This window comes from Podarcis pityusensis (assembly GCF_964106645.2).
Source record: "Podarcis pityusensis genome assembly, chromosome: 5".
Classification (NCBI taxonomy): Eukaryota; Metazoa; Chordata; class Lepidosauria; order Squamata; family Lacertidae; genus Podarcis; species Podarcis pityusensis.
Window position 1 is genome coordinate 44,200,197 of NC_138032.1, and position 19,847 is coordinate 44,220,043.

Here is a 19,847-nt window from a genome sequence, read left to right on the forward strand (position 1 = left end):
CTTATCTCTCTTCCCACCAATCAGCTGTTTCCTTTCAACGCTCCCTTTCCTCTTGTTTGCCTTAGTGGATTTTCCTTAGCTGGAGTAGTTTTTTGCTCCTCCTTTTCTTCTAATTTCTCTCCTTATTGCTTTAGTCTTCCTGTTTCCCCCCTTTGCAAGTTTGCTGTCTTTACCTCCCCGCTCCCAGGCAGCCTCCTTTATCTCTAGCATCCCTTATCTCTCTCCCCGGTTGGCAAACGATCAGCAGCTTTGTTTCAACACCCCCTTTCCTCTTTTTTTAGTAAAAAAAGCATGATCTGCTTTTCGCCCCTGGGCAGTTCGGCTCCAGGGACCATGCATTTGCTCCATAAGACGCACAGACATTTCCCCATACTTTTTAGGAAGAAAAAAGTGCGTGTTATGGAGTGAAAAATACGGTATACCCCATGCTTGCCTTAGATGAAATCACAAAGGGTTTTGTTCACATCTTTCTTCACTATTTGCATGGAGAGATATATTCCTTTTTTTCAGCCTTAGATTATAGTCATCTAAATCAGGGTAGAAACCAGTGGCCCTTCAAATGTTGTTGGGCTCTTCTATCGGCCCCAACCAGGGTGGCCAATAACCAGGAATGTTAGGAGCTAGAGTCCAGCAATATCCAGAGAACCGTAGCTTCCCCATCCTTTCTTTATGCCTTCTGTCTATTAAAGAATGGCTAGTATCTTATAGAGGTAAAGGTAAAGGGACCCCTGACCATTAGGTCCAGTCATGGCTGACTCTGGGGTTGCGGCGCTCACAAGTCCTAGGCTCTGTGGTTTAACCCACAGCGCCACCTGCGTCCCTCTATCTTATAGAGAGGTTGGCATTAATAAAACTTTTACCGGCTTAGGTGTGATTCTTTCAACTGGATTTGTGCCTCACTGGGGAAACTGGCAGGAAGTGTTGAGGAAGGGTTGACAAAGTTTTCCAAATCCAAACTTTTGCAAAGAATCATGACCAAGTTTGTCAGGGTTGTATAACCTGAAGGCAGTAGTTATGGATATTTATTGGATGTGAACAACCAGCTAACTGAGAAGTGATCCAACGTCATGTCCCTCCTGGAGGAATCCTTTTTGAGGGCTCACATGGAGTTCCTGAAGCTAAAATCACAATGGTGCAGTCTTTGGCAATGGCTCTTGAAGGAGATCTGTTGATTCTGTGCCCTCGGGACAGGTAACCCCATCTTTGTCTTAGAGACAGATGCCAAGTGGCCACCTAGTCCTCAGGAGTGCAGGTACCTAATGGTGCAGAATTGGTCAATCTCCAGCTGCAGGTACTTGCCTGAGGAATAAAGTATCCACTTGAGCAAAGAGATATTTGAGAATGAGCCACTCTTCACAAGTCAGGGCTCTGTAACTTGAGGCTTAAAGGCCTTCAGTTCCAGACAGAGTCCTGGAACAATGTGTGCACCAGCTCCTAGACCTAAATATCCCCTGATTACCAAACTGTTTGCTAGGACCTCTCACTACCACCCTGATGTTTGGACTTGAGACTGCCTTCAGGTCTTGCTTCTCATTCTGACCTTGTGTTTGGACCTCAGACTGCCTTCAGACTGTGCTCCTGATATACACCTTCACTAATTCCTATATGTAAATCAAGCAGCACTGTAAGAAGTGACCTGATCTCTTAAAAATTCCATATAACAGTGTTTGAAACTTTGCTTCTAAGGCAACCAGACTAGTTGAGTACCACTTAGGAAGACGTTTCATGTCTTCAGGTACCGTTGTGTGTGAATGTATATTTGAATCAATACTAAGTGTTAACAGACATGGTCATTCTTCCTTTAGTGACTCCATCATCACAGATGATGTCTAGAGGCATCAGTATCTTCTCACACTGATTCTAGCTCACTATGATAATAAAATTGGCAGTAAGGTTGTTTCTACATTGAAGAGGATATTCACAGTGCCTTATAAGATGCCTGTAAAAATAGGCCATCTGTGATAGGATCTGGCTAGGCTGTGCAGTGAAAAATTCTCTGGAAAATATGCCTGTGGGTCTTTAACTGTGAAAAGGCAATATTATGAATATTTACTTGTGAATGATCCTATTTTACTCAGCGGGACATGCTTGCTACGTACATCTTGGCTATGTGAGAGGTTGGATGACTTAACAAATTTATGTAGGCATACAAATATTAATATGGATACTGCAGGAGCTTGGCTCTAGCAGGTTCCCAATATTTTCATGGTATGCTACCATCTCTAAGTGATTCCTCCAGCAGGGAAATGACTTCAGGTCACTTCTCAGCCGGTTGTTCACATGCAATGCAAAACTCAGTGGTGCTTATAACCCCAAGGTTGCAGGTTCAGTCCCCGTATGGGACAGCTGCATATTCCTGCTTTGCAGGGTGTTGGACTAGATGATCCTCAGGGTCCCCTCCAACTCTTCAATTCTATGATTCTATATTCCCAACCCATAGCTACTACCTTCAGGTTATACAATCCTGACAAACGTCTTCATGATTTTGTGCAAAAGCTTGGATTTGAAATTTTTTGTCAACCCTTCCTCGACACTTCTGGCCAGTTTCCCCAGTGAGGCACAAATCCAGTCAAAAGAATCACAAGACCTAAGCATAGCCTGGATACTAGAAAGCAGGAGTGACACCTTTAAAAAATATAGATCATACTAAAATGAGAGTGTAGCCATTTTCAGGTGCCTCAAAGTCCTGAAACTTGTGAGATGAGGCAGCAGGAACAAGTGTATTTGTTTCATCCCTCACCCCTCCTCTCTCTATTTTTTTGCCTTCTGCCTTGGGAAAGGAGAATGTCTGTCTGCAGTGGGAAGGCTTTTGTATCTGTAGTGGCTTCCTGTGTGTATTGGAATGCTTTCATAGGTTTGAAGGCAATAGTGGTGGACCTAGCACATTTTACCCTACTGCCCCCCATGCTTACTGTTACCACTTTGGAGCACATGAAGATGGATTTTTGGATGGATTTCCCCCCTAAATTGATTTTTGAATTCTGAATTTATTGTTATTCACATTTTATACTGTATTTTATGGTTTTTTGTTGCATCAATTAAGTGTTTTAAATATGTTGTTAGCCGCCCTGAGCCTGGTTTTCTGAACCGGGAAGGGCGGGGTATAAGTAAAAATGTATGTATGTATGTATGTATGTATGTATGTATTTATTTAGAGAGCTGGAGAATAAGCTGCCTGTGAGCCAGAATTACTGGATCAAAATTGCATGTGATACGCTGGAATATTAAGTTGGAGGGTAGAACATAGTGTACTTTTGCTGAGGATGGTTGCATACACCCATGCTCCTCTCTGTTGGAAAAGTGTGTTGTCCATTTTCCAGGGCACAGCTGTCTGCCTTTGCCATTAATAAAAATCTTCTTTACAAAGTGATGTAAAGCAGGGTATTGGTCTTGGGCTCTAAATTCACGCCTATGTTTTTCTTTCTCTTAGGAGTCGGAAGGACAGCCTAGAAAGTGAAAGCTCGGCAACAATTATTCCTCATGAGTTGATTCGCACAAGACAGCTTGAGAGTGTGCACCTGAAATTCAACCAGGAATCAGGAGCATTGATTCCACTTTGTTTAAGGTGAGTTGTGAGCCTGGTTCGCTCAGTTGGTTAGAGCGTGGTGCTGATAACTCCAAGGTTGCAGGTTCGAACCCCGTATGGGATGGCTGCATATTCTTGCATTGCAGGGCATTGGACGAGATGATCCTCGGTGTCAATTCCAACTCTATAATTATGTGAACTACAGCTTTCTGTGAACTACCACCCTCTTGCTACTGTCACTTCAAGCACACTGTCACCATTTAACAAGGCATTTTGTCCATGTGACATTCACTTGTGAATGTACATGCTAATAATAATGCACTGGTATACAAGGCACTGCTTTTATCATAATTTAGTCCAATATACAGCCCTGTATTGATAGAATCCTAAGTAATTATCAGCTGATTTGATTGCTTTATGAAAGATTGTGTATTGCAGTTAGTGAGGAAGAGTATGATTGAGTGTGGTTATCGAAAGTGGAGTTTTGGTATGGAATTGCTTTCACTTGAGCTCCCTTATAACACACTCAGTAGTGTAGGAGCTAATTCCCTGTGGTGTGAACCCATGAGGCTGCACTATGCTCATCAGTATTGAAAATGAAACACAGGTAAAATCTAAGTCGTCGTCTTCTTTTTTACCCAGGGCCAAAATAGTCAGCAAGGGCCTTAATCATAGGTTACTGTGGTCATGTTATGTTCACCCACTTATGCCTTACTTTTTTATTATCAGTGAATTTAGAGTAATGTTCTTACTTGCTGTGAGACTTGAGTAGTTTAGTGCTTATGATATAGCAGTGTGTCACATGGAGAAGATACTGTGGATTTAGAAATCACATTTATGAGTGTTTATATTTACTCTTCCAGGGGCAGACTATTACATGGACGGCACTTTACATACAAAAGTATTACGGGAGATACAGCAATCACTTTTGTGTCAACAGGAGTTGAAGGGGCCTTTGCTACAGAGGAGCATCCATATGCAGCACATGGCCCTTGGTTACAAGTAAGAGCCCTCTCGTCCTCTTTCCATCTTGCTGCAGTCACTCCTTCTTCCCAAAAGAACATTTCTTCCCTTCATTTTGCTATATTATTTTTAGGCCAAGGAAGCCTTTGCATTCTGCTGCAGTTTCTTTTGAAGTGTTTAGGAAAGAGAATTTAAAGCCAAAAAGTAATGGCAGTCTCTAATACTCTCTTCTGTGTGAACAGCAATTTTCTCTCCCAGAATCCCAGAACATTTTACAAACTCTGCATCCTCTAATTCCCTCTCTTACCACTGCAATGCAGCTACCTCTTGTAGTTACTGTTTTTGAACAGCACAATGCAGCCTAGAAGATAAGGTTACAATACTTGAACCCTTGAAAAACTCAAAAGGAAAATCAAAACTGCAGAAATGGGAACCTTGCAAAATGATCTTCGCCTAGGGCGCTGTTGTGAAGAGGCCTGGTTTTTTAGGAGAGAGGCACAGAATTCCTCTTCCCTTAAGATGAAACTGTAACACACTTTTGATTTAAGAGTTTTTTTCTTAAGATATCCACAACATGAATTCCTAGAAATGACAGCACTCCTCCTGGCCCCTTTGTACACTGGGTATGTTTCACCCTTCCTAAAATCCAGCCATCCTAACTGCATACATCCTCTAGGATGAGCTAGTGGGGGCAGGAAATAGAGGAACTATTTGAAACAACTGAGTGAAATCCATGCCTATGAAGGATGAAACTCTGCATGGCTTCTGTATCTCACAAGATACAGTTAGGTTAGGACTCTTTCTCGTCTTGAAATACTTTCAAAGGCTGTAGCTTTGTGTATATAATCTACAACTAGTTAAGAAAAGGACAGGAAGTTTAGATGTGTGGCCATTTCTGCCCCCTCACATTTTTCAAGATGCATTTCTTTCCTAAGAACCCTTCAGTTCTTTGCTCCTGTAGGTGTCACAATTGGGCTGGGTATGGACTTTAAAAAAAAAAAAAATTCTTAAAGCATATGAGCCCGATACACTTTTAGAACATGTTGAAGAGCTGTAGGAAGTCCCTGTCAGCTTGTTTTCTGAGAAATGGATTCGCTTTCCCAGCACACTAATGATTTAGGATAGACACTCAAAGGATCCAGTCCATTGTTCTGGTTCTTGTATTATTGCCTGTGGCCTCTGAATATTTGCTCCATATAATGGCTTTTTAGGATTTGTCCATGTGGGAATGTATTGAAGAGCCCTGTATAGCTTCTCAGTTAGTGCTCTGGCTGTTAAGAAAGCACAGACTGAAAGTACAGACCCTTTTCAGAATAGACAAAGAATGATCTACATTTGCTGGTTGTGGGTGTGGCATTTTTGGAAATAACCTTACCCAGTTTCATGCACCTCTGGCCGTCCTTCTTGCTGCTACCTGCCCTATAATTAGACATAACTCACAGATATAGGAAAGCTAGAATGAGTAGTTAGGGCCTAGAGCAAGCAGGTTAGTAGGTGAACCTGTAGTTGTAGAATATTCTTAGTTTTCGAAATGAAATAGCAGCTTGGCACAACCCATGTTTGGGGGGATAAAAGAGCACATTTGTCCTCAGCAGAGGTTTTGTATAATCAGATAAAGAATTCCCCAATGTCAGGGACAAGCAGGAGTTCCAAGGGGTGGGCAGAGAAGGCACGGGGGTAGGAGGATGGGGCAGGGAAAGAGGCCAGTGATTTGGGGGGTTCTGTGCCACCTGTGAGGCAGGAGCTGGGGTTGGAGGAAGAGGAAGAGTCCGGGTGGGCAGGCAGCTGCGGGGGGCTCCTCTGTCCCTCCCCCGCTGTCTCCAAGGACAAGGAGGGGCTTAAAGCGACAGGAGCAGCTGGAGCTGCTGTGCAGGTGAAGTCGCCAGTTGCTCGTGTGAGGGGGCTTAAGTGAGCTGGAAGGGGCATGGTTGCTCCAACTGTCTGGGCCAGAGTACAATGCTGAAGAAGTAGGTGCCTAGCTAGCTAATTAGTAGGAGTGCTGTGTATATCCCTTGCACCTTAGGAGCTGATGTAGTTGAGTGTTTTGCCAACAAAGAACTAAACTACCAATTGCTTATTCTCGTTGGGGCTGGGTGTGCTCTGGACACCCAACCACATTTACTCCCCGTTCGATTCTGTACCTAACAGTGACTACTCGTACCCAGCCCTTTTACTGTGTTTCATTTTTGTCTAGCAAGGAAGTGGGAGATGTATGAAAGTGTAAAAAATGTGACCTCTAAATGAGTGCTTTTGACTCCTCATTAGAAGCATAAAGGTATTTGGCTCTAAATGGAAAGCATGTTTTGGATAACGATAACAAAAGAGAATGTAGTAAGATTCAGACTATAAGCCTTTGCCCGTTTACTTGGGAAGAAGCTCCACAGAACATAATGGGATTTACTCCTGAGTAGACATGTAGAGGATTATATTATGTTTCCTAATGTAAAAACCACCAGGAAATTGTGATAGCAAGGATGGATGTAAAGGTGAGCATGTGGATATAAAGGTGAGCATGTGACTGAACTAAGGAAGATCCAGGTTGGACTTTTCTTGATTCTGAACATGATGAAATGTAAATGTTCAGCTATAAATTAAATACAATGTACATCCTTATAGAAAGATCTTTAAACCTTTTAGCAGTCAGCAATCCAGCTGTGCTCTCTGAATCTTGACAGAGGTCAACCAGTGTTTTGTATGCCTTCTTTGGAAATATGGCACTCATGTTTCCAAAGCACCTTTTCCTTCTATTACTACTACCTTACAGAAAATCAGCTGCCAAAAACCCTACGGTCATGCTTCTACAGGAACAAGGTGTGTTTACCAAGAATTGATTAGCTCCACTTTAAGTACTAATCTTGCCAAGGTGAAGGTGAATTAAATTGAGCAAGAAAAAGCAGCTCATCCCCTTGTCTGATCCAGCAGGGCTGCTCTTAGATACCCTGACCTTAGCCTGTTTAAGGCTTTAAAAGGAAAACAAAACATAACCCAGTATTTTGCATTTAAGTTGGAAGCAAACTACTCACTTCTCTGGTAAAAACAAACAAACAAAACCTTGGAAGCAAACTGAAATCCAGTCTAGATGTTTTAACTCTGAAATAATAAAATCCCTGGCAGTCAGTATCTGTTAATAGGCACACACTCTGCCTCAGTGAACATTGTTGAAAGACAGCCACACGTCCAATGGATTACAGCAGCGGTGAGATACCTCTGGAGGCAATTTCCCCCAATCCATGTCCACTTACCACACACTTGACGTCACATGTCAGGTGTGAGGCAGGTAAAAAGACGCAGCTGCATTGGGAGGGGGCTTTTATTTGGTGCCTTTTAAAATGGGTGTCAAATCCGCTTCTGGGATTGGTTCTACACAGGATCTCATGAGTGCAGCCAGTCCCTGCTGGAAGTGGGGTTTGCAGCTGCCACTGATGAGCTGACTTGCAGTGACTACAGACCCCATTTTGTTTGACTTCATGGTTTGATTTCAACAGTTGGCCCCACTTTGCTTACATGTGAGGTGATTGAACACCAAAAGAAGGCTTCTGTCATGTTTGGTTTTAGCTTCCACACCAAAAGTTCAGACCCCCCCCCCAAGCTGCCATTGCTAGTACCTGATGCATATACTATTCATTTTTCATACAGAGAGCATCCATTAGTCACAAAGTGAGCCTTCTGCCCTCAGTACAGCTCATAGTTCTTCCTCAATGTCTTTTTTAATACTCTCTTGCAGTTGCATACCTTTTTCTCCACCTTTTTAAGCTCAGAACTTGCTGAGCTCCCTAACATCAACTTGGAACACACAATTCCAGATTGTTTAGGAATCTATATGCTCCCCCAAATAGTATTATGGGGAGGAGTGCAACTTAATATTATTTAGATTTTATAATAATCTCATAGCAAATTAAGGTTTTTTGGCCACAAAATTTGAGGCTTTTTAGCATTACATATTAAAGTCCATGAAGAAAACTTTTCTACAAGTTTTTTATATCTGCTAATCAGTTACACAAAGCTGAAACTTCAGGATTCCTTGTGTCAGCCTAGCTTAATTCCCTAACACCTTCCACTGTCTCCGGTATTGTTCAATGAGAAAATCACTTTGAGCCACAAAGATGCTAAGCAAGCAAGAAGTCTCATTTGTTAGCACTAAGCTTCTGTTTGTATGTTAGTTACTGTGGCAGTGTCTCTGATGTGTAACACTCATACTAATGCTGTACATGATCAAAGGCTTCCAGCAACGGTTTCACCTCCTCTGGAATAATGGCTGCCAAAAGCATCAGCACCTCTTTCTGAAGATATTGCTAAGGCAAACCTCTTCCTGGGGGCAGAGTGAATGCTTCAGGTGAGCATTAAAACAGCCATGCTGGGTCAAACAAATAGCCTATCCAGTGTTGTGTAATGGGCTTTCTGTCATAGAAACCACATACAAAAATTTTAATAGCATTGGAGCTATTAAAACAGCATTTTCCATTTCTTCCTGTTTTCTTCCAGCATCTGTCAGTCCATGGTGTTAGGAATAGTCAAAGCATTAAAAAGCTAAGACAGAACTTGCATTAAGACAGTCCCTTTTCCGAAATAATAGAATGGCTGCTTCATTCTTTATGTAGCAGCACACATGCATTTGCCAGTGCCTTTGCTTTATTAAAGGACCACCCCTCTCTTGGCTCCATTGTGTCTTTATCTGCTTAACAGGCATTTGCAAATGCATAGTTGTTGCTTGCCCACTCTGAATTTATATTTTTACATCTAACAATATAATGTGAAAGGTAAGAAAAATGGCGAACATCATTATTTTGAAACTGGCACAAATGTTCATTTTGCTGTAAATACACATGTTGGAGAAAGTGGTGTGCTGAGCCTGACCTCACCTTCATCTAGGTGAAAACTCATTTGAAAAGCAGTCCTGTAATTTACAGTCCCTTTAACATGTTTAGCCATCTTTTGTAACATGATTTTGCTGTTGGATGTTACTATGCTGCTGGTGAGAAAAGTTCTACAGCTCAGGGCCAGACTAGATACAACAGTAGGCAGCTGGTTTTTTAAACAGTATTTTAATAGTCACAGCCATGCCTCCCCCCATTGAAACTACAGGGTAAGAGGAAAGGGATAATGCCTCTCCCTGGGGCTGTCATTTGTCTTGGGCAGAAATTAATACCTTTCTAATATCTGCATGTTTTGACCCACAGAAAGAATGGTGTGGAGAGAGTGGTTAAAACACACTCCAGTTCTATGATTCTGGTTGGATCTCCCCTGCCACCCCCTCCCAGCTATTATTAAAGTATTAAAAATAGCAACACTATCTGCCTTCAGATGTATAAGAAATGTGGGTAAGGAAACAGGGGCTGTTAGGGATGAGTATTCTAGCTCTGGCCTTCATCAGTTTTTGTCGTGTTCCACTTTGTAAAAGGTGACTGTATCTAGTGGGGGAGCCTTTAATATCTATGGAGGCTTCCAGCACATTTTGGAACCATACTTTCCCCTATAAGGAGCCTCCGCAAATACAAAAATTCCCCTCCTTGACACAGTCACTTCCTACAATTTAGACAATGATAAAAATCTAATAACCAAAGAAGGCTGCTGCCATGCCTGATTATGCCTACAGGTATGAGCAGTGTAAAAAATGTCTCCTCTTGATGTTGCTGTGTGTTATCTGTTTCCAAATAAAATTTAACTTCCTATTTGTTGCGGAGCGTAGGCATGTCAACAGGTGTAAGCCATAATGGGTGTATGAAACAGCCATGCCATAGGCATAGGCAGGATTTATGTTGTGGGGGGGGGGGAGGTAGGACACCCACCTGTCATCATCCTCTGTCTGGCAGATTTGGAATGAAATGTCTCAACAACTGTTTTAAATCACTTTCTTTTGCTCAGAAAAATCTGTCAAAAATCTTTCTACAGTTTCGACTTTTAGTTAAGCACTTTTATTTATTTACTTAATGGGGGGAGGCAGCTTCCCCCTCCCGGCTATGCCCATGAGCCATGTTAAGAGGCAGTATGCCAGTGAATACAACAATATGCTTGGGAGCAACAGTGTTGGAGGGCTCTTGCCTTTATGTTGTGTTTGCCATCTTCCCAGGAGCTGGCCACTGTGAGAAACGGGTACTGCCTTTTAAGTAGCGGTAACAACTAATTCTGCGCTTGGTGTTTTCTAAGTGTAGCTGCATATGTGAACATTGGGAAGAAATATACAAGAAATTGCAGCAGCCACTGCTCATACTGCATTCAAAATTTGCTTTCAAAAGTGCCTGGCGTTTGGCTTGTCAAGCAAGTATGCAGGGCAGCACTTGAACCAGGCCTGGCATGGGAAGTGAGAAGCTCCACTGTGCACATTGAAGTCACTATTAAGGCTTCAGTCTGCCATTTTGTTGATCACCCTTGCTATCAAGTTCTTCTCAAGCTTTGGCTATATATCAGTAATAATAGCAACAGATGTAACAAATAGTTTATTTATTTAACCCTTTGTCATGAAGGGTCCCAAGGTGGTATGCAACAGCATAGGGAAACAAGTCACAAATGTGGCAAAACAGGTGAAAACCATAGCATCAGGTGAAAAAAGCAAACACAAGTTGCAACTGTACTTAACCAGCCAGACTCAAAACCAGTCCTTGAAATGTCCTACTATTCAGCCATTTTTGCTTCCTGTTAGCTACTTTTCTTTAATATTTAACAGAAGGCTAATCCGTAACAGGCCTTGACTTGGGTTCTTATTTTTAGAGCAGGGAGCTTGATGTACCTTTCTGAAAGGTCCATGTCTTTGATGTGCATTGAATCACTCTTAGGTTTCATGCCCAAAAAATTCTGTTACGTTGATAAAGAAGGATTTCTCTTCATAAAAATCCTTATCCAAGCATTTCATAAGAAAATAAGGGTCTCTGACATGCAGTTTTTGAGATTACCTCTGAAGAGTAATTTCTTGTTTCAATAAAATAATGACAATTTTTTTCTTTAAAGTTCCCCAAGTCTCAGTGGCATGTTGGGAATACCAATATATGCTAAAGGTTTGTGGAACAATGCAGGTTGAGTCTTTTGTGTCATTTCCTCAAGTCTCCCTTGAGTAGTGTAGCTTTACAGGGGAAGTGTGATGATTGTGACAAGCACATTCCAACACTATACCAACACCCACCACAAACTGTTTTACTTGTTGCTTGAACAAACTTAGAGAGCTGACTTAATATATTGTACAATTGCTCTGTTCTAGTAAGGCTATCCAGAGGCGAGCATTTAGCAGTTTTATCACTTTCTCAAGATTTGTGTACATACATAGCACTGTGCAAATCATCCCCTAGGTTTGTTGAAGCAAAACAAGGCAATAGTGCCTTACCCTCTGGTAGGTGTTGAGAGGCACTATTAAGCCATGTTTAGCCTCTCTAGGGACCAGCATAGGGTTGATTCTACAGTCTAAGCTTGAATGACTCTGCTGCACCATCCCATTTTTAGCAAGAGAAGAAACAGTCAGCTCTCTCAAGTTTGCACGCTCTTGCCCCATTAAATTCCTGGCTGCTATTCATATAAGAAGGTCCATTAGCAGTATGAAGATGCAGGCCTCCCTCCCTCCCTCCCTTCCACTGTTGGAGGGAAGGAGGCACTGTTCTTGGCAATGTCTGTCCAGAATTGGGTAGGTACATTGCAGAGAACTGGAAACAAAGGGTCCCATGGCATCAGTGTTCTATTAGCATAAGTGTTCGTGGGCTGAAGTCCATTTCATCAGATACATGTAGTATTATACACTGTTGGCAGTATGGGTATAGAGAAGGGGGGGGGGAGAGAGAGAGAGAGAGAGAGAAAAGGGCTGTGAACAGCAACAAGTACATAAAATTGTCACAACTATAAACCTGAAGAGAAGGGGAAAAACATTCACAAAAGCAGCAATTGGTGATAATATAATTATCCTAAGTTTTGCAATTGTTAGTCAACATTTGTACTGAACAGGAAACTATTGTCTGTATTCAAGCCTGAACAGACTTGGACTTCTTGGTTCTAATTCAACAATTTCACACTGGAGTCTCCGTATAAAATAATTTCAGAGAATGCAATTTTTCAGGTTAGTAACAGGGCTCTGGGATGTTGAAATGTACTCTTACTGGTTTCTGAATGCTGCCATTTCTAGTGTCTGATTTGCAAACGTTTCGTCTTTTGCATAGAGACTGACCTTTATGTAGAAGGACATTGCTGGCAGGTAACAATATATTACAAAGGAATATGAGCAGGTGCACGAGTCCTTAACGTTAGGTCTTACAATAGTGCATCTACTTTGTCCTAATAAACACTCAGGCATCTAGGGTTGCAGTAGGGTCTGCGTCCATGTACAGCTACTTAAAAAGATCTCAGCAAATATCAGACCCTGGGCAGGAGAGGCACTCCTTCTGGTAGTCAGAGCCCCAACCATTCAGGGCTTTATATGTCAACCAGAACCTTGAATTTAAGAGTAGCTATCTTTAAGCAAGGATAAGTCAACTCAAGGCCTGTGAGAAAACAGTATCATTGTTCAGGATGGCCTGTAGATCCTTGACATTATGCAGACATGGTTTACTTGTGAGCTGTACAGGTAGTGTTCTGTCAATTTTTTCCCCTTACAGGACTCTCCTGTAGTAGATTATTTCTGGATACAAGTATAACCTTGATGATCCTGCTTTTTCACTTCATTGGGTGGGTGTTAATAGTTTAAGAAATGCCTGATGTAAATCCTAAAGGTGTGAGTCCCTGTCCAACATGTTGGAACAGATGCAGTTCTCTTAATAAGACTTGGCTATGGACAGTGGATCTTGTGGTGTCTTTGTGGTGAAAGTTAGAATACAAATGTGCAGTGGGTTTCTGGTATAAGGTGATGCTTGTATTTTTATTGCATAGATGCACACTGGTGTCCAGAAAGTGAACTGGCTGCTTGAACTGGTCCAGGTCCAGGTCCATGTTCAGACCATCAACCTAATTTAATAAACCTTAGTTTGTGTGATTCCATTTAGTGGCTTAAACAATCGTTCGGAAGGACAAAAAATACTTCCTCAGGTTTTAGATGGTGTGAATATGTCACAGCAAGAATGGTCTAAGGTGGCAACTTTTATAAGTGAAATAATTAGCAGGATTCCAACAACAAACTGCTTGTTCCCACAAAATGCTTTTCCTCCATAGAAGCTGCAGCAGCATTATCTCTCCCTACCCCCAAAAATGCTGTTTTGCTGTGGCACTTCAGCCACCTACCACATTTCTGTCATGTTCGTGGTCATCATGTCATCATTATAGGCCAAGGGAGTCGTGTACAGAGGGACAGGTTGGTGGATTCCAGCATAGTTGAAGAAGTCAGACAGTGTGTGTTAAAAATACAGCCTTTGGGGTACCTGGATCAAGGGAGAAGGATGGCAAAACCTAGCTTTGTTTCTCCTCTCCCCTTCGCTTGAGGGGTGGGAGAAATAAAGCTATATTTTGCAAGCAAAAGCAGAGAAGCCTCACTTGCTGCTGTTTCGAAGAGCAAGCAGGATTGCTCACCCTTCACATTAGCCAGTGCTTAGGGAGGGGGATTCTTTTAATGCTAATTTCAGGCATGTGAGAGAGCTCCCTGCAGGGTGCAGTCTTGCATTCCTGCACCAAACAGGTTCGCTTGCCCTTGCATCAACCAAAGGTGGTGGGGATCCTGCTTAGTGCAAGGCACGGCAAAGAGCTCTCACATGCACCAAAAGCCCAGTTTTTAGGAGGATTGTTCTCCCTTCACGCCAGCTGCTAGGTACTGAGTTCCAAAAGCGCTATCTGAAATATCCATCCCCATTCTCCTTTAAACAGTGCTTTTATGGGGGTTAATATGACCGCTAAGAACTTAAACCTATTTAAAGACAATTATGAGAAATGTTGATCAGAAGTGAAAAAGGATCTAGAGATATGGTCAAACTTGAAGCTTTCCTTGTTAGGTCGAATTGCTGCTATAAAGATGAATGTATTGCCAAGAATGTTATTTTTGTTTCAATCATTGCAAATTTTGGACAAAATGGACTGTTTCAAGAAGTGGCAGAGAGACATTTCTAGATTTGTCTGGCAGGGCAAGAAGCCCAGAATAAAATTTAAAATATTAACTGATGCAAAGGACAGAGGTGGATTTGCCCTGCCAGACCTTAAACTTTATTATGAATCAGCAGCATTCTGCTGGCTGAAAGAATGGCTGCTTCTTGAGAACACAGACATTTTGGATTTAGAAGGTTTCAATAATGTTTTTGGGTGGCATGCATATTTGTGGTATGACAAAGTTAAAGCACATAAAGCATTTAAAAGCCATATTGTTAGGAAAGCATTGTTAAATGTCTGGATAAGATATAAGGACTTGCTTGAAAACAAAACCCCAAGGTGGCTGTCACCGATGGAAGCAAAGGCTCAGAAAAGGCTCAATATGGAGGCCAAATGGCCGAAATATTGGGAAATCTTGGAACAAGAAGGAGACGAATTGAAATTGCAGAGCTTTGAGAAATTAAAAGATAAAGTGCGAGACTGGCTTCATTACTATCAGATAATGGAGGCATACAATTTGGATAAGAAAATTGGCTTCCAGGTGGAAAAATCAAAACTAGAAACAGAACTGTTAGAACCCAAAACTAAGACTTTGTCAAAGATGTATAACCTGCTGTTGAAATGGAATACTCAGGATGAAACGGTGAAATCTGCTATGATTAAGTGGGCACAAGATGTTGGACATAATATTATGTTTGCTGACTGGGAACAGTTGTGGACCACAGGTATGAAATTTACGGCATGTAATGTCCTAAGAGAGAATATTATGAAAATGATATACAGGTGGTACATGACACCAGTCAAGCTTGCAAAAATTTATCATTTGCCCGATAATAAATGTTGGAAATGTAAAGAAAACGAAGGTACATTCTTTCACCTTTGGTGGACGTGCCCAAGGATTAAGGCTTTCTGGGAGACGATCTATAATGAACTGAAAAAGGTATTTAAATATACCTTTTTGAAGAAACCAGAGGCCTTTCTCCTAGGCATAGTCGGCCAATTGGTGCCAAAGAAGGATAGAACTTTTTTTATGTATGCCACAACAGCAGCAAGAATACTCATTGCAAAGTATTGGAAGACACAAGATCTACCCACTCTGGAAGAATGGCAGATGAAGGTGATGGACTATATGGAATTGGCGGAAATGACTGGCAGAATCCGAGACCAGGGAGAAGAGTCGATGGAAGAAGATTGGGAAAAGTTTAAAGATTATTTACAGAAATATTGCAAAATTAATGAATGTTAGAATGATGTTGGATTGAAACTAAGTGGTCTTTAGCTGAAATGTTATAAGGGAATATGAAAAAATGGATTATTAATAGGTAAAAATTTAAAATTATAATACTTTACGATTAACGACTAAGATATACAAAGAGGGGAGGGATTTGCTGAACTAACAAACTGAACTGGAATACAAAAAAGGGAGGCGTGAGGAGGTCCGGGAAATAAGCAAATGAAGGATAAGTAATGGAAAGAATGAAGTGTTTTTAACTATTTTTATTTTTGCATTTTTCTTTTTTCTTTTTTCTTTTTCTATATTGTAATATTTTGAAAACCTTAATAAATATCTTATAAAAAAATAAATAAACAGTGCTTTTATGCAACCCTTTGCTGAAACAGGAGCATGGGGCTCTCTTAAAGTGCTTCTCAAAAGCACTGTTTGAAGCCACTTGCACACTTCTCTTGTGAGCAGGTGGTAGTGGCAGGGGGGAGAGTGCGAGAGACCTTTCTTCCCCACACCACTGCTGCTGCCTGCGTACTTGTAGGAGAAGAACATGAGCTGCCTCAAACAGCACTTCTGAGCAGGATATAATTCCCACCCATGGATAATTGAGCAGAGATTGCATCCTGCTGGGAACAGGATACACAGCCAAGCCAGACTTAAACCCCATCCTCCCATTGATCTACTGACATCGGCAGATAGGCGTGGTTTGGGAGAAATGGCCTCATGGGCCACATTGGTTCCCCACCCTTGCTGTATGAGATCGACTATTAGAATGATACTGTTTCCAGGGGTTGGGTAACAACCCATGCAGACAAACCCTTTTTACAGAGAACATCTATTGTTGGCCAGCCAAGTTTTTCCTGTTAACATTAGTTCATAAAATATAATTTTAAGGAATTTGTTACTGTTTCTTGGCATAAACTATAGAGTTACCTTTGCTTCCTCAAAACCTCCAGTTTCCTTTAGCCTTGCTGTAGAGACTCCCTCCAATGGATGAGAGAGAGGTTTTGCTGGGCATGCCACTCATACTTCTGCTTCTCCTTTTTTACATTTTTAGAAAACGTTTCATCTTTCCTATTTTGTCACTGCATAGTATATGCCAAGCCTTCATTGTAAACAAGAAATGTGAGTTCAGTTGTGTTTTTTTAAGTGCTCTTGGTCAATGAAAGTGAGATTCAAATTCCTAACTGCTGATCCTGCATGATGCGGGAAATAGCCTCAAAATACAAACATGTCTTCTCCATAAACGTAAAGCATCATTTCTGTGTTTGCACAGTATTCTCATTGTTCCATCTTGCCTAGTGTAATTCAGTGCTGCAAGATGTAGTGAGGGCCACAGGCGTAGATGCCTTTAAAATGAGAGTGGCACACTTACAGAGGATGGGTGTATCACTGCATAATATGATAGCTAAACAGAGCCTCCCAATCTCAAAGATTGTCTTTCTCTGAACATCCCTAGCTGAGGTGCAAACAGCAGAGGAGGGCTGTTTTCATCCCCTGCTGTGGTCTTTCCCGAAGCATATTTCTAGTTATTGCTGTCCAGATATGTCCACTGTTTGCCCGAGCCTAGAAAACCTAGCATTGGTTGCTAAAGGCGGAGCACACTTGTAAGGTAGAGGGGGGCATTGTATGTTTTACACACAGTCTCCATACAAAGGCAGAACCATGTCCTAGCTTGAGAAACCAGTTACAGCAGGCTAGTGAGGCAGGAACTGTTTGCACAATGCCACCAGGTCTATTGAAGTGTTGTGGCATTTCAAAAGCCCCATAGTGAGTACCATTTGATAGTCTAGGGACTGTTTGCTGCTCTAGGGACTGTTTACCATGTTAGTTGTAGCTGAAAGTTTCCCTGGGAGGAAAAGATCCTCTTGGATGAGAGTTTTGAATGTGTGCAGAACAACAGAGATACTTATCTCAGATTTTCCTATCATTTACTTACAGGGAATTTCCCCCCCAATAGGGGAATAAATGGCTACTGTCTGCTACCAGTCTCTTCATAGTGTCCTGTTGTCAGGAGCTCTTAAATATTCTCAAAAGGTGGTGCTCAGTTCAAGTTGAACATTTTTCAAAGAACAGGGCCTATTTGTTCAATTTCAACTTCTAAGCTTCTAAATCCCAGAAGAAATTAAATGAGGTGCCTAGAGCTATGACAGCCTGTGATGTTGATTTGCTGCAGATGTCACCTTTAATATCATGCACATCAAATGCATGCGATTTCTAGTGCAATGTGGTGCCGCCACTGCAGGAACAGTGCTGAATTTAAGGAATGCTGTGAAAAAAATATTGTTGATAATAGCTAACTGTACAGTCTCCTTAAAAGCCATGCAGTAGGAACTCTTGAGGGTGAAGACATGGGTAGGAGATAAGGGTTTTTGCTGCTATGCCTAAATGCCCTTGTGTATCTGGTTTATCTGACCCTTGCAGGAGAAACATGATTTGAGCTAGGGCAGGTATATCTTTTGTCTATTAGCGCTGGATTATGTCTTGGTATTTCAGGCATGGTTTAACAAAGAAGTTCTTTGAAGGTTAGATTATTTGACCCATTTGGTAGGAAATGTGTTTGCAGGCTAATAGTAGCTTGCTCCTCTTCCTCCTATCAGTTCATTGAAGCCTAAGGCTAGCTCATGGTGTTTCAGACAAAAAGCACCTCCTTTCTCCTATTGCCTGTCTTTTCAGATAATGTGATCTCTCTTCACAATTCTTAGCTTTTCTTCTTCTCTGAATCAAAGCTTTCAGTTTTTGACACAGGGAGAGAATTGATGATACAACTAGATTCCCTAATAATTGCAGCATTTTGTAGGTACTAGGGGAGGAAACAAACCGACCTCCAAGGGCTTTGTGAATTTTTGTATGAACAACAGTACAGTTTCTTCTCTGTGCACTAAGAAAGAGTCTGTTGCTTGGCAATTAGGTGAAGCTTGGAGCGTAAAAGAATAAAACTATTGTCTCTCCCTTTTGCAGATCCTGCTGACTGAAGAGTTTGTGGAAAGAATGCTGGAAGACCTAGAAGATCTGAATTCTTCAGAGGAAGTAAGTTTCTTAACTCTAATATCCAAAGGGACTCTTTCTGTATTCAGGGGGTTGATTTGCTTGGTTGATGGTTTGATGGCCTGGTTTCTTGGCTATAAATCCAGGGCTCATGTTTTCTTTGCTGTTATCACCCAGTCCTTGAAAGTCCTTCATGTGGCCACCCCAAGATTATATGGTCGGAGCACTGGGGATGGTAAAGATTGAATGTTCTATTTTAGGACATCTATGCTAGCCACTCCCCTGGCAGTTGTTGATGTCTTGGCAAAATTCCGACAGAATTCCTATCCCTTATAGTCTACTGAATGTAGCCATAGACTTTGTCCGTCATGACACCTTCTGTAGTTTTTTACTGCTTACTTGACAGCCTTGCATTGTGGTAAGAGCATTTATATGACTCCTCTGTGGGGCTGCTAATGGTTTTTCATGTGCATATCATAAGGTAATCCTCCCTAACATTCATTCATTGCCATGAAAAGCAAATAATCCTAATTCTCACAGTACCTGTTGACTCCAGTCAAGGTTTATCTGCTTGTAGAACAGCCTTTCCTACTTCTACTGCCAAAACTGCCCTGTTGTTTAATTCTTACTGCTGAAGTTTTGTAGTCTCAGAATTAGAAGGCTGTGTTGTAATGAAAGTTACAGTAGTAGTTTATTTTTAAATTGACAAAGGATAAGGGGAGGGTGGCAGAAATTTACAGTCAAAGGAGATAACACAACCAACTTGGAACATGCACACCTGGTTTTCTGTAATGGAGTCTGTCTTGGGGCCTCTCCTGGCCAAAACCGAAACTTCCTTTTAAGGTGCAGGCTACTATAGAAAAGTTATTTTTAGGCATGCTTCATATTTATTTTTAGGGGTGCTTCATAACAGTCTTCAGGGTTGGCAGTGGGGAACCCTCTCCATTCCCCAAAGTCTTAGGTCAATGAGAAGTTTGGTTCATCATATGAGGAGTTGGTGACTGCCTCTTGGTCAGGGCCAGAAAGACAGCTGGCTCAGGGACTACATAGTTACCTAGAATCTTAAAACCATGCAGGAAGGCTTGGCACACTTCTTACATGGATTAAAAATGGATTTGAGAGACATTTTGAGGAACAATCAACATCAAAAATGGGGGTGTAGTTGTT

The 19,847-nt window shown here is 41.6% G+C and overlaps 1 protein-coding gene and 1 long non-coding RNA gene across 3 annotated transcripts in view; one reads left to right on the plus strand and one right to left on the minus strand.

Annotated features, from left to right (window-relative positions):
- The window catches only part of LOC308477535, a 74,391-nt gene extending 73,983 nt beyond the window's left edge, over positions 1 to 408 (minus strand). Inside the window, exon 1 of the long non-coding RNA XR_013986614.1 lies at positions 174 to 408. This is a non-coding gene — a long non-coding RNA (uncharacterized lncRNA). The remainder of the gene's footprint in view (positions 1 to 173) is intronic.
- Positions 1 to 19,847, plus strand: part of SUFU (SUFU negative regulator of hedgehog signaling) — a 76,392-nt gene that overhangs the window by 47,637 nt on the left and 8,908 nt on the right. For both annotated transcript variants that reach the window (XM_081006189.1, XM_081006188.1), the window contains exons 9-11: positions 3,431 to 3,565; positions 4,390 to 4,528; positions 18,654 to 18,722. In XM_081006189.1, the coding sequence (XP_080862315.1) occupies positions 3,431 to 3,565; positions 4,390 to 4,528; positions 18,654 to 18,722 (343 nt within the window). The remainder of the gene's footprint in view (positions 1 to 3,430; positions 3,566 to 4,389; positions 4,529 to 18,653; positions 18,723 to 19,847) is intronic.